This window comes from Lepisma saccharinum, chromosome 4, assembly GCF_977018435.1.
Source record: "Lepisma saccharinum chromosome 4, izLepSacc3.1, whole genome shotgun sequence".
In the NCBI taxonomy this organism is placed as follows: domain Eukaryota; kingdom Metazoa; phylum Arthropoda; class Insecta; order Zygentoma; family Lepismatidae; genus Lepisma; species Lepisma saccharinum.
This window is the reverse complement of record NC_139232.1, coordinates 104,085,766-104,101,709: the sequence shown is the minus strand read 5'-3', so window position 1 is coordinate 104,101,709 and position 15,944 is coordinate 104,085,766. Positions and strand designations below refer to the sequence as shown.

The 15,944-nt window shown below is 38.3% G+C and overlaps 1 protein-coding gene across 2 annotated transcripts in view; it reads left to right on the top strand.

The window, feature by feature from the left end:
* LOC145986692 (aminopeptidase N-like) overlaps positions 1-15,419 on the top strand; it is a 133,521-nt gene extending 118,102 nt beyond the window's left edge. For both annotated transcript variants that reach the window (XM_083121006.1, XM_083121005.1), the window contains 3 exons: positions 4,793-4,936; positions 12,459-12,540; positions 15,048-15,419. In XM_083121006.1, the coding sequence (XP_082977132.1) occupies positions 4,793-4,936; positions 12,459-12,540; positions 15,048-15,218 (397 nt within the window). In that variant the 3' untranslated portion in view covers positions 15,219-15,419. The remainder of the gene's footprint in view (positions 1-4,792; positions 4,937-12,458; positions 12,541-15,047) is intronic.
* Positions 15,420-15,944: the final 525 nt, after the last annotated feature.

Below are 15,944 nucleotides of genomic sequence, written 5' to 3'. Positions count from 1 at the left end.
ATTGTTCCACATCAATTGGGCATGGTGATAATCTTCATCAGTGATTCCAGATCCTCTGATTTTGCTGTAAAACTGTTGTTGTGGTGGCAGAGAACACTCATCAAATTTAGAAAAATCTGTAACATAGTCATATGGATATACACCCTTCCGCATAATTAATTTCAGGTCCTGATTTGGAAACAAGGCACATGTGATTTTGAATTGATCATCAGATAATTGACTGGCCAGTGTTGCCAGGCTAGCAAACAGAATTCTGTATGAATCAAGAAATCTTAAGTGAATAGGAACACCATTAACTTTAATTATTTTGCTAATAGCAATATATTTCTCATTATTTTCAGCTAAAATATTTAAATTCTGCTTGTCAAACCCCTCGTACCTGATCAAATGATGGAAATCATAATTGGATGCACCATGGCAAAATATAGGGACACATTTTGGTCTCTGGATCTTAATATTACAGCTATTACACAGGGCCATTAAGAATTTACCATCTGTATGAGAATGGTGTTTCACCTTGATATTTGTATCTGAAAATTCAGAATCACATACCGGGCATTTTCTGCATTGTTGAAATCTTCAATCTGTTTCTCTGTTAAAGGCAACATGGGTTTTGATTTTAATAAGACATTAGATGCTATGTCACGGCACTCATTTTCTATTCTATGTGCAAATTTTGTGATGGCATCTGGTCCCATGTGTGAATATTCTTTACTAACAACACCATCCTGTACAACAACATAATAAAAGCTGGAAGGTTCATGTAATTGATATGATGTAATTGAAGATTCCTCAGGGTCTGGGCTACAGAAACAAGAGGTTTGAGATTTGATTCAAAATCACAGACTATATATGCTGGGTGTTCCAACAAGGCTTCAAACTTATTGAATTTGGCATTTTCACTTGGTATTGGCATCACCATATGAACAGGTTTATGATTGCCACAGTATTTCAGATGCTCAATTAACTTAAAAAGGTAAAGGTAAAGTGTTCCCCTGTGCTTAGCACCACGCCATGAAGGCGTATAGGGGGTGTGGGGGTAACGCCCCCCAGTTTCTTGATCCGGTCGTGAGTGGAGGTGATGTGATCAGCATCACGCCCCTGACCGCCTTTACCCCCCAGGGTTTCCCCCAGGTACCCATGTTATTCGACGCTGGGTGGGCGCCGGGGCCGCTTCCACCGTTAGAAAAGTTCCCGGATTTGAACCGGCCGGGGATCGAACCCGGGACCTTTAGCATGGTAGTCAGACTCGTTACCGACTGGTTTTTAGCAATTTCTGCATTCACTTCCCGAACCCTATTCACCATTTTTCTACCATCAAATACAGTTAAACATCTTCTGCATAACTTGAATATTGTATTGGATTTGTCTAGTTGTGTTCTGACTAAAGCTTCAAGATTATGTATCAGAGTATAATGATATGTGCCATCCCCTTCAATTAAGAGCAAATCAATCGGAATAGCAGAATCATCATCAAGTGTACTGATTCTGAGAGGAGCTATCAAGCAATTGCCACGGCCAGTGGAACAAATAAATATATTAATAGATAATTGTTTACCATTAATATCCCTGGCCTTTTTTTCAAATTTATCAATATTCTGAACAGACATTGGATATTCTAAGCCCTTCATTGCTTCATCGAAATTGTGTTCATATTGTTTATAATAAGTTATTCTCTCAGGGTCCTTAAAACTGGAAACAAAGCAGCTAAAATACACCACAAAAAGCATTTCTCATCATTATTTTCTATATTAACCACGGCTTGTTTGTTTTTAATATTGGCAGGTAATGGCAGATATGTAGATCCTTGTAATGGGCTGAATTCAGAAATATTAACATATAACTTGTGTGGAGAACCGCATAGGCTCCATCCAGACTCTTTTGCTGCAAATTCAGAGTGTTTAATATTTAATTGATCTATCAAACTGCTTATTATTTTGTCTAAATTTGCATTTGAATATACCGGTACAGTTTCTGTTATGTGGGGCTGTGTAAATTTTGTGCCATTTGGTTTCTTATATTGTGTAAACAATTTGAGGGACAACTTATAAGAGCCATTTTGTGCATTTAGAATTGCCTGCACATCAGGATTTACACTGTTCAAAAAATTCTTAATACCACATCTTGGCTCTGATTTAAAATAGTGATCCCTAAGTTGGCCATTAAAACTGCTATGGATAGGTGGTTCATAGCGTGGCTGCTTTGCCGGTCCAGCATTAACAGGTGCTTCATGCTTCCTTTTCAGACCAGATGGAGATGGTTGTGGGGGCAATGTTGATGACTGTGCGGAGCAAGTACCTTTATGTTTATATGTGAAATATTCCATGCTATATTTTCTATGGCATTTAGGGCATATTTTAGTGGGAGTTCTGCGTTTGTCTAGAAGACAATTCCTTTGGTGCCTGGCCCAATTAGAGCTAAATATATTTTTATTGCATTGATCACAATATTTTTGTTTTGGCATTTTTCTTGTTGTTTATTATATAAGATTTCCTGGGCTTCAATTCAAAACTTTATACTGAATAAAAAATATTAGTTGGGTTCAGCAGTGTGCTTTGTATATTTAGTGTATATACTTAATATTAATATTATTAATTATTATTATTAATTTTTATCCTCGGTTTATTATATAAAATTTTTTGGGTTTTAAATCAAAACTCTATGCTTACTACGACAGGTTGTAAAGCTAATGGCCTACAAGTGGAAAAAGAGAATAAATATTGATCTACACTGACCTAGCACAAATACCTGCACAGACATGCATGTCCTAGAAAAGCAATGACCTTAGACTGTGTTATGTATTGATTTTTGTATAACAGGCTGGGACAGATATAAGCCTGGAGAATCACTTGAAACATGCAAAGCAAAAGTTCAATACTACCGTGTCGGGAATTGTGCACATTAATCACTTTGATCTCAATACCATAAATACTGAGAATCAATCAATATGAAACATGCAAACATATGATGTAAGAAATAAAAAAGTCACAGAGCCATTCTAGAGGGTCTCTGCATATTACATTGTTATAATATTAGATAAACAAATTGAACCTGGTATCCAATTGAACTTAAACCGGAAGTAAATATGTGTGGGTGTAGGTGGGTTTTTGGCTTAATTTCAAGTACATCCAAAACAATATCAAGAAGGGCATATTTTTAACAAGCTTATGGACAAAAATCTGGCTGATGCAACTTTTGTAAGTGTGGGCAAATCAATCTGAGGGGGCTCTTCATTTCACAGAAAATTCCCGAGGGCATTTTTACAAATATCTTGGATTAGACAGGGTTCCACACTTGAGCAAAAAGCTCATATGGGCATGTTGAGCTTGTTTTAAGTGTAGCCAAATCTGCCTGAGGGGGGCTCTTCATTTATCGCCCTGGTTATATAGCCAATACTACTACTGCAACCGCTACGTCAGGGAGGTTTTAGAGCCCGAGGCAGTGCCCCTCCTTCAGGCAACTCCACATGCCATATTTCAGCAGAACAATGCCCGACCACATGTGGCGAGGAATGTGCAAGCCGTCTTCGAAGAACGACGGGTACCACTGCTTCCCTGGCCTGTACGTTCGCCTGACATGTCGCCCATCGAATATGTCCGGGATATGGTTGGTCGGCAACTTGTTCGTCATGGCCCTCCCGCAACCATTGTTGATGCTTTGTGGACTCGCATACAAACAGCTTGGAGGGAGATTCCCCAGGAACATATCCAGGCCCTCCTTGATTCCACGCCACGACGTGTAGAGTCTATGTTTGCAGCACATGGGGGCTTCACACCATACTGAATTCTCAAGGTCAGAGATCATATACAATCTGTAACCCTAATCATTTGTGTATTGGCATGTACCTAATCTGTGGTATAAAGTTCATTTCAATCATACGTATCCTTTTTGGTGTTGCAATTTTCACAAACAGCAGTGTACTTTCAAAAATCTTATAGCATTTTTTATGACAGACAGTGCTTTACACTGTTATCGTCGTGAGAACAAAAAAGTGTTTTCTTTTAAGTGTTGCAAATGATCCCTCTCTTTGAAATTCTATAAATAAAAAACGGGTGGTCCAATCGGTGTGCAATTCTAGTACGGTGCAGGCAGAAATGTTCTTGACATAATTCTTGATTTTCAGACTTTCAAAATTTGTCTTGTTCTTATCAATCTTTCCAAAACCTATTTTTCAGTATTGGATAGTCCTACAAGTACGATATTGGTCTTGTTTTATAGCTGTTTGTTTCTGTTTTTAAAATCCATTATCATTGTCAATTCATACTTGCGAAACAGATTTTTAACAATTTTTTATTCAATCAAGTAAAGATGTACGTAGAACGTGGAAATACCGCACACAGCAATGACATTTTAACCGTGAAAACTTTGGGCTCTCACTGCGAGTCAGTGCGTGCTGTGTTGTGTTTAATCTCATTCAAGTCCAAACACAAATCTTAGCATTTTATTCTTAAAAGCTTTGTTCCTCTTTTCATACAAGGGAATGGAAAATTGGCTTGCATTACCTGAATAAAGTGAACTTCAAAAAATCAAAGTAATTGAAACAAGGCATTATCAATAAATAAGTCTGAGGCAAAAGTTAAATTGTTGGTTCAAAAAACTTACTTACTTCTTCAATCTTCGAAGCAAACAGACCTCAATCCCTAGGAGGAAATCTAATAACATGATGAAATATTAATGATTGTTTTTCCATATAATTGGGGCGTTTACTGTAATTCAATGCAAATAATTTCATTGAAATGATCTAATATGACTTCATAGCTAAGCTATCTAATATTAGTTTTAATTTTTGCAGAGTACTGGACCATATATTGGCCAAGAAAGAAGGAATTTCCATCCGTCAAGCTAGAACGGTGTTTTTTTATTCGAATAAGAATTCTTGCGGAAGGAACAACATGCTGAATCATCTCATTTCCAATCTTAACAAATGGAAATCATTGTAAGTAGGAGTTCAATATTTACAGATTTCCTAGATGCATTAAGGTGCTTTTAGGTGAATATTTCTCTGAGGTGAAGCAACTGCTAAAAACATGATTAGTACTTGTGAATCACCCTGTATCTTTTCTATTTCTAAATATCTGTTTTTTGCAAATATTTGTTTTAATAATTTTTTCAAATCCAATTTCGAAACAGAAGCCCTTTCCCGTTCCCTGCACTTATTGGCTCTCTCTGCTCCCACGCGTCTAGTTGATTACACGTTACAAGGTGCAACACCAACTCGTTTAATTCGTGGATTTTGTATCAAGTAGTTCATCTTGTGTCTGCACAGTTTGCACTACTTTCTAAAGCGGTGCAGTGTGTGGTGTATGGTCACGTGGTGTGTGCTAACTAATTAAATGAACATTTAATGCAGCTGACAGGCATTTGTTGAATCTTGTGAACTTGAATACCTCGACCCGCCTACTTGGTTGAATGCCGTTTCCTTACACCAGCCTGACACCTGGATACACCTGCACTACACTTAGTGCCAAAAGTGCAGCGAACTACACACGGACATATGAAGCTCTGGCTTTCATTCAATTGTTTTTCACTCATTTTAAACAGGTTTTTACTTCCTTATCAAGTTTTCGGAGAAAGAATGCAAATTAAGTAAAGTAACTATCGTACAATTTTTTTAAGGTAGATTTAGGGAACCGTTATTTACGGCTATGACAGCCGGAAGCGACTCGCTCGCTTTGCAAGAGGGATGAGGTGACATTCCAGATAAATGATGGACAACTAACACAAGCAAAGGGGCTCGCACCTGTGGAATAAGAACAACACTTAAACATTCGATATTAACACTTCGGGGATGACTGGTCTGGCCGGGTTGTAAGATTGATTGTTTATTCATTTGCTTTAATTTAATTCGCTTTTTTGTGCCACTTTTGGCTAATTTGCGAAAATGGGGATGAGTGATGACATGATGAAATTAATGAATAGACACTCACAAACATTCATGCCCAGAACCCCTGGCATCGTCACAGGGAACACTAAAGCTCTTAAACACACGTTGAGAGAGAAAAAAAGGATGCGTATTGCTGATTACCTGTCAAAGGGTCAGTCCCTCTTGAACATTGTTTGGGTCACTCATATTGTCCACACACTTTGAACCGTTAGTTTCATATATATGTTTTTTTTAAAAAAAAACTTATCGAGGCACACTCGAGAAGAAAGAAAATTGGCATAAAATATATACAGAGGTAGGCTATAACCTGAGCGGTTTACCTGTGGAGTGTCTGTCAAACAAATAATGAAGTTATATAGAATAGACAAGGATTTTTTTTTAAAAAAAAAATCAAATATTAGATGTATACATGGGCCGTGCCGCCCCCAAAAACAATTGTCTGTCTCTTTCATACATTTCATTTTTTAAACTAATGTTGTTGATGTCAGAAATCTTGTTAAAATGTTTGGCAAGTCTTTCTGCGATGTCATAAAAAACACTGTTCCGTGGTGGTACACTCTATAAGTTTGTATTTTCTACATGAAATACAGGCTTGAAAACGATGTGAGGCCACTGGGAACAGAAAACAAATACTATGAAACGTTCTTTATTCACTGACGTAGTATACTCCATTAGCAATCGCTGTGGTGAGCGTTTATTGGTTAATGGAGATCGTCAGAAATGTTCTGAAAGGTCCAGCGACGGGGGTCGAACACACGTACAGTTTGGGCGTATCTTTGCGAACCTGGGGTTGACGCGCGGCGACTGCACTGTTATCCTGGAAGGTGCGACGATGTCACTGGAGCGGACTGATGTGTAGATAAATTGGGCGATGGAAAAGGGGCGGCTGCCGATACGGGAATTGCAGGTGGAGCCCTGAGCATTCTTGATGTGAGGCCCTGTCTCATGCAAAACATAAGGTGTGGCGAGACTGTAGGGTCTAGCCCCACTAGGCTGTATGGCTACGTCCTTGGTAGCGAGACGCGTTAAATACGTCGGGTGGCCTGAACGACGAAAAACTAAAGAAAACAAGTGAAAAAAAACATGCGTGTAAAAACATTCAAATGAATGTAGCGGGAAGGGTCCAAAAGAACCGGACATCAATTATATCCTAATCGGAAGAGGGATGTACGAGCTAACGGAGCCAAAAGACAAGAAGAAAAGTGTTCATGTATTTCGCGGGGGGAAATGGATGAAAGAAAAGCAAAGCAAACTCCACCACGTACAAAATCTAAGGTAGGCGACGCCAAGGGTCCCGGGTTCGAATCCCGCTCGGGCTTGGTTGTCTGTGAATGTCCATTCATCAATTTCATCATTTCATCACTCATCCCCATCTTTGCAAATTAGCCAAGAGGCACAAACCGCGAAGTAAAATAAACTAAATCAATAAATAAATAAATAAAATCTAAGGTAGATTATGGGGATCGTAATCTACGGCTATGACAGCCGGAAGCGACTTGCTCGCTTCGAAAGAGGGACGCAAAGGTGATGAGGTGACACCCCTGATAATTAATTGAACACTAACACAAGCAAAGGGGCTCGCCCCTGCGATATAAGAAAAACACTAAATCATTCGATATTAACACTTCGGGGATGACTGGTCTGGCAGGGTTGTAAGAAGAATAGAAAGGGGAATAATGGAATGTTCGAATACCTGTAGATCTAGATGTGACGATAACGCTTCAAAAGCGCACCATTCCCCTTCATACGCTTTACCTATCAATCGATAATCAGCCCATAACGTGGAGGCAGGGACTGTTCACGCGATAAATTTCTAAGTACAACTGGGATTGAGAAATGATCTCTCGAGCTATTTATGGTGGATTCGAATTTCGATCGTTAAAACCGTTGGGGAGTGCGCGTCTGTCGCAAACGGTGCTTAAGCATAAACCTGCGTTTACTTATTCTTGTTTCATACGATTTCGTATCAGCGGATTTTTCATCCGCTGAAGATTGCCGATTGCCGGTGAGTGCTTGTAGAAAGCTCTTTCCAGTTTCTTCGACCGGGCCTCCTTATGAAGTGATTAGTCTATCGAGTTATGACTCTAAGAGTCCTGAGTTCGAGTCACGCCTTTGGCATGATACGCTATAACCAAAATGGAGTAGTTATAATAGATTCACGATACTTTGAATTCTTTTGGATAGGGAGATGACGTAGATAAGATAACCTTTTTGTTTCTGCGTTTAGCTACAAAAAACGAGATTCTCTGAATGACAGTATCTTCTGCTCATCAAAATTTTTGGAAGCGTTGCAATGGGTACAATTCGGATTGAAGGATTTAGTTGGATACAGTAACCCCATCCAAAAATTGAAGGAGGTAATATGCTCCCCTATTCCTTTAGTCCTTGGTATTTTAAATAGCCGTTTTCTTTAACACTACATTCAATTTTTATAACACTATTAAGCCTTGTTTCCATTATTATGAAAAAATATAAATATGCTGACCAAGGCAGTAATTTATTTTATTAAAAACATAAACTAAACGTAACGTTTCAACCTTCTAGCAAGGTCTTCATCAGACTCTGTATCAAGTACAAAAGTAACAAGATACCAAAAACAGGGCATTATATACACAAAACATTACTCCCTCCAGACTAATAGAAAGTTGTTTTGGAACTTTCTCGCAGGTGGCTTTCACTATACTTTCACCTAAAAGGCGAAAAATATATACTTCCATATAGAATGTGGATTGGGCTTTATATATCACGCTCTTTTTCCTTCATTTTCTTTCTTCTCTCCTCTTTCTCTCTTGTCCTTTCCACTCTTTCTAACACTTTCTTCCATTCTTTGTTTAACTTCAGTCCCCCATTCCAGTTCATTGTGTCTTCTTCACCTTTCTTCTCTATTTCCTTGGCTTCCTTCCATTTTCTCACTAGCATTCTCTTCTCCCTTCCTATCTGCTTAGCCTCATCCCACTCTATGTCATGTCCTGTTTCTCTCGTGTGTTTAAATATCGCATTTCTCTCTCTCTTAAGTCGTACATCATCCCTATGTTGTTTCAACCTATCTTTCAGTCTCTTTTTCGTTTCTCCTATGTACACACTCTGACATTCTTTACATTTTACTTCGTAGATAATCCCTTCCTCTTCCTCTTCTCTGTTTTCCTTTTTCTTGTTTGCATTCTTCGCTATTCCTAAGATGCTTCTCCCTCCCTTCCTGTAAGTTTTAATGCCCGCTTTCCTAAGCACTTTGCATATCTTTTCTGTGGGCTCCCCCATACTCCTTATTCCAAACCACCTCTCTTTTTCTTTCTCTTCATCTTTTTCTTTCTCTTCCAATTCTCCCCTTCCTCTTTTAAAACTTACAGGAAGGGAGGGAGAAGCATCTTAGGAATAGCGAAGAATGCAAACAAGAAAAAGGAAAACAGAGAAGAGGAAGAGGAAGGGATTATCTACGAAGTAAAATGTAAAGAATGTCAGAGTGTGTACATAGGAGAAACGAAAAAGAGACTGAAAGATAGGTTGAAACAACATAGGGATGATGTACGACTTAAGAGAGAGAGAAATGCGATATTTAAACACACGAGAGAAACAGGACATGACATAGAGTGGGATGAGGCTAAGCAGATAGGAAGGGAGAAGAGAATGCTAGTGAGAAAATGGAAGGAAGCCAAGGAAATAGAGAAGAAAGGTGAAGAAGACACAATGAACTGGAATGGGGGACTGAAGTTAAACAAAGAATGGAAGAAAGTGTTAGAAAGAGTGGAAAGGACAAGAGAGAAAGAGGAGAGAAGAAAGAAAATGAAGGAAAAAGAGCGTGATATATAAAGCCCAATCCACATTCTATATGGAAGTATATATTTTTCGCCTTTTAGGTGAAAGTATAGTGAAAGCCACCTGCGAGAAAGTTCCAAAACAACTTTCTATTAGTCTGGAGGGAGTAATGTTTTGTGTATATAATGCCCTGTTTTTGGTATCTTGTTACTTTTGTACTTGATACAGAGTCTGATGAAGACCTTGCTAGAAGGTTGAAACGTTACGTTTAGTTTATGTTTTTAATAAAATAAATTACTGCCTTGGTCAGCATATTTATATTTTTTCATTCAATTTTTATTGCTTAACATTTATGCTGTAGTGACAAATAGGCTGGAGTCTTTCTTTTTCAGAGAAGAATTACTATCATGTGTCAAAATAGATTAGCATTAATACAAGATAGAAACTACATTATGTTTGAGTGTGTGATGAAAAACAATTTTTAAAAGAAATCATTGATACCCAATTGAGTGTTACGCACAAAAATACACAGGTGCAAAACAAACAAACATTCAAATCGTACAAACAGTCTATGTCGAGTTCCCTGCACTTTTTGACACTAGGTGTAGTGCAGGTGTATCCAAGTGTCACACCCAGCCATTGTTTAAGTTGTTTATATAATTGATTTCATCTGTGTTACTGGTGGAATGAGACAATCTAATCTACCGAACACGGAAGAATTACAATAACAGAAACGCTGACCAAAGTCAACATGATATAAACGTTGATAGGGTCATATAAAAGAAGAAGAAGAATTAGGTTATTTACAGTATTAAGCAGTTTGTATAGAAACATATTTGCTGCTCCAGTCACGGTAAACTTAGCATAATGTCTACACTTGTATAATGGTACTTTTGGAGATGTAAGAAGGGTGCACAGTCATAATTTACAGTAATCATGATTGGAAATTCAATATTGGTTTTAATTGCAGCATCTGTTTAAATTAACGGCTTCAATTATGTTAAGGTTTTTCACAGAAACCACCTTCTCATTTTGGAGTTGGCTTTAAGAAAAATTTACATGATAAAGTCTTCTGAAATTTGTATATCTTCTCTGAGTAGGTTTTGAATGCGGAGTTCCAAATTCGGAGATATATTCTTAAATTTCACGGACTGTTTTCATATAAATGTACATAATTGTAATATATGGAGAGGAAAAGCAACTAGAGCTATAAAACCAAAACACCCAATTGCCCTTCTTCTGGACATTAATTTTCGAGTACTCACGTGACCAACCGCAAAGGAATTTCAAAATTCCACTACGAAGTTCTACCATGTGCTTATATTTTCTGTGCTTGTTATTGTGTATGTCATATAATTCTTGAAATAATCGCAACGAAAAGGAAATGAAGATAGGATAAACACAATGATATATCTATGCCAGATCAGGTTTCGAACCTGAAACCTCTACCTTCGATTTACTATTTTCGAATGGTATTTTAAAATATGAGAGCGTATACGGATAATGGTAACATTTGACCAAAGTACGGGGAAAACAGATTATATTCTCGACCCGAACACAGAAATCTATAACTAGCTTGGTACATTGGTACAGCGTGTTGCGATAGCCACGGGGCTCTCATTCATGGTTTTATTACATAAAACAGTGATACATATTGACACCTTTTTTGTATTATTAAGTTTCGTGCTTTGACATACTTTCAAATTACGATTAGTTTTCAGTTCAATCATTTATTTTGTCTTTGGGCCGAGATAGCACATGACTGCAGACAGCGTGGCATGGCGCGTATTTCGGCATTTTCGACCCGTGACGTCCCGCATATTTTTAAGCACACATATTTAGCATGCAAATTTATCTTACATAACGAGTACTAACCTGTGTTATAAGAGTTGTTCAAAGTGGTGGCCAACTGCATTCACACATTTCCGGCATCTTTTGATGAAATTTTGATTAGCGTATTTCTTCTGTTTGCAAGTTGTTTTCTTGCCATTGTTAACCCCTGCAGGACGCGTGCTGGATAAAAAATATTCAGAAGAGAAATGCTTCTTAATTCCGAATTTCACTTGTTTCGAAGCATGTAAAAAATATTATCTTCAAGGAATAACATAATTTCATTAAGTTTGAACATTTTTATTTCAATACGCAAATATGAAGTTGAGAAAATATGAGAGAGAAAAAACAAGAAGAGCGTTTCCTGTCATACAGTAAGAACGCGCCCTGGGTAAAATAAAAGAAACAGATAAATAAATACTTCTCTAGTCCAAATTGTAATTGTTTTAAGGCACGCAATTAATAATATCTTCATTGATTAATATCATTTTATTAGTTTTTAACATTTGAATTGAATTACACATTTGATAAGACGAGGAAAAAAAATAACATGTTGGAATATCAAACTGAAACATATGACCGCGCGTTGGGTGAAATTTACCCAGGCAGTGTTTCTACAGCACTGAGAGCGGAACTAAGTGACTATTATTTGTGGGGAACCCTAAAAAGTAGAGTCTATAGAAGCAATCTCCACATTATATATAAACTGAAAGACAATGTACGTACGAACAGAACTTGAAATAATTACAAAAGAGGAACTTTTGCATGTCACAAAATGTCATCAAAAAGTGCCGAGAATGCAGTTGGCCAACACTTGGAACAACTCTTAAAACAAACTTTAGTACTCGTTATGCAATATATATATTTGCATGGTAAAAAAAATTATCTTAAAAATAAGCAGGACGTCACGAGTCGAAAATGGCGGCATCCGCGACATGCCGCGCAGCCTGCAGTCAAAAGGAACACACTGATACGTGTTATTCTTTGCCAGGTACGCTGACCACCCTACATTGTGGATAGATATGTTTACATCTTCCATTGTGCGTATCAATACAGAGGAATATCTGCAGAAGGTATGATTTTTTTTCTGTTTCTTTTTCTTTTAGATTAATGATAGATTCTCTCCATTTGTTGATTGTCATTTAACCCTTCCCTACCCAGATAGCACAGTAAGCTTTCTTTAAGCTTCAAACAAGCTTTTCATGTAAAGCGAACAGGCTTGCTGTAAGCTTACAACAGGCTTGAATCAAGTCACCGAAAGCTGCATGCTTGAAACAAGTTTGCATCATGTATTCAACTGGCTTTGACAAGCTACAAGCAAGCTACATCAAGCTTGCCAAAATTTTTCGTGCTATCTCGGTATCTTCGCAGTTTTCCTTCCAAAGCATTAGGTGTACGGTAAGCGACATAAATGATTGTAGTTTACCTTATAGTTAAGAAAAAGCATGTTGTAAGCATGGTGGCATAACATTTCAGGATTATATATTTCACCTTCAGGATGATCGGCAAATTTGATGGTAAGGTTTTAGTATGAGTTTGTATTTAAGCCCCTTTTTGCACATATAGGCTAATCGAGACAGGACCTAGAGTTGAAAGTGGAAACAGAACCACTATGTGCCTTGACAAACCCTTTATTACAAGGCGTAACCACTAGGCATAGGCATTCGAAGAGACCCCATTGGTGGCAAGGAAGTCTCGACGTAATACGTTGATGACATGTGCATAAATGGAGTAATAATATCCTTTCTTCCCATCCACCATTTAAAATTAACTGTACAGCAAAATCTACCATAGAGCATAGATTAGACTTTCAGGTATTCAGTCTGTGGAGCCACTGTTGATTCTGATGTACAACATTATGGTTACAGCCAATGCCGGATCTACAAATCATGTCCTCCCGTAAACTATTATCAAAGGCCCCCCTCTACTTACCTACCTTTACTTGTCTCCGGGACCCCCTGCACTGTGGGGTTTTGCGGCTTGTAGATCCGGCAATAGTTACAGTCCTCATTCGAACGCCAGTTCGGTATCTTTGGCACAGCTCGAGAGGAAACCGTCCGGTCTCGTATCTGGTTTCGAGCCAGCACAAGTCTTTTTTCTGGAAAGCGCTCTTGTCACATTCACTGCGACGTTATATTCTCAAGGCCTCCACATTGTAAAAAAAAAAAAAAGAAAAAAAGCACAACACAACCGAGCAAAGATAAGGCAACTGCAACTTCACGTTAAGAAATGTATACCGAAGCTGAATTGGCAACATCTAATTTAATCCACGTGGACAGTGCCTTATACGAACGCTATTGGTGGGAAAGGTTTGAGGGGAGGATATTTTGAGCTCAACATGGACTTGACATATGGTTGTCAGACGGAAACTGACCTTTCTGAACTTTGTTTGAAGTAAGGTGGCGTTCAAAGCGTACTGGGACATTTTACCTAGGGAAGTGAACATGCCCCCTCCTATACCCTAGAGTAAATCTAAATGCAATTGGCATGCATAAACAACAATCTTGAGTAACTTAGTATGAGGAAATTTCAAATTCTGTTTTTTGAATTATTTTTTTTCACTCAGAGGTAAAATTACATTTAATATTTCTTTCCGATCGAAACACTGTTGCCTTGTAATCAACGCGTGCAGTGTTCGATCCCCGATGGAGGCAGATTGCACAGTGGCTCGGATCCAACTTCAGTCCTGATTATTCTATCTAATCATAAAGTGACTTAGAACAAATTTGAATTAGGTCAGAAAGAAAGAAATCTCTTGTGGTTGCTTCGAAATCAATTGTTCCTGAATCAGTGATGAATTCACGAGGTGGACCGGGGGGGAGGGGGATAAAAAAGTCCCCCACTTCCCAAAAAAATCAATAACATGCCAGAGCATTCGGACAGTAGTTTAGAAATTTGGCAACCATGTTCACCTTTTCTTTCATCCACTTTAATTTAACGTAGAACGTACTTTTTGTGACTTTTTCGCCATAAAAGACTTATAATTAAAAGTCAAAAGAATGAATACATTATAACAGTGTTCGGTTTGCAAACTAGGAATATGTAATAAATATTCATTTTCACGGAAACTCAATCATATGCACGTGCAGGGGATGGTGTAATGTGAATTTCAATTGTCGCAGCGAATGTCAACTTTTTGCAGATATTTCAACGGTTAGCCAATGAACAATTTGCTGTGGTATGGTGGTGACGTGCTTGTGCAGTCTTATCTAAATTTAAACATTATTTAATTACATGTCAGAAGTAAGGGGAATTTTGAAATATTAGTGTTGATTTTATTGATGTTACAATTCGCTGCCCCTGACATTCCCTCCCCGTGAAGATTGGTATCCCCCTTCTGGAGGAACGTATCTGGATTCAAAAGTGTCCTGAATCATGGTAATGATAGGGACTTGAATTACTGTGAGGCTAGTGGCACACAGTAGGAACGTTTTCATTCCACCCAAAATCCGAGAAAATCATATTATCGTAATAAGTATCTTTGATATTCCTATTACTGGGGGCGCCCAGCCTGAAACAGGGCTATCTTGTGTATAATAGATATGTTCCAGTTCCTAATTAGACCTTACTTTGTCTGCAGGCGATGAAACTTTACGACGATCACAAAGGAGAATTTGGTTCTGAAGAAGAAGAGATTGTCGAAGAGCTTTCAAGAGACAAGGTGAGGGTTCAATGGACAGAAGAGAACGCTGGTGTAATAAAGGACGCTTTGGAAGAAATTAACAAGCAATTTGAGGACGAAAGCCTATGAGTTCTTTCCTACGAATTCTTCCACAGTATTCTGGTCCATGCGACATAACAATCAAAGCTTGACAATAAGTCACCAACATTCAAGACATTTATCTATTGTTGACGTTTTTATATTGTAGTATAACCTTGCAGAGAGTGTTTACTACTGTGGAAAGTGTATCATTATATAAACTGGTACATAATATAATCAGTTTGCATGCAACAGTGTTTTTATTGTATTCGTATGTACTTGACCATTTGGATTTCGATACATATTTTAGGATAAGTGTCTCTCCCTGTGGGCCGCCTTGTTCTACACTGATCGCAGGCCCAACTGGCGGCTGAACTACTTTTTGCCACATAGCTTTATCTGTCCACCAATCGCTTCGGGGAGTGTGTGCCTCGTTGAATGCCAACCACCTCAGTTGCGAAGTGAAAGCTTTAGAGGTAACATCGCTCTCCCGTTACGACGTTGTTTTTATTGGCTTGTTTGTGTATTATTGTACAACTTCTATCCAGTAACGGCGCTGATCAACTCCCCCCCCTAATGTTTTACAGTACGTTTGGCATCATGCTGTGTATCACACGTTCATTTGTTTCGTCACGCCAGGATCTTTTGGTGCCTTGTGACTCGGAAATACCCGATGTCAGTCGAAGAGAATTTAACTGATCACTGATTCATTGTTTCCCAGCCGCCGGTTGGTGGGTCATAAACGCTCCACACCAGTCCGTGCGCGAGTACCTGCCA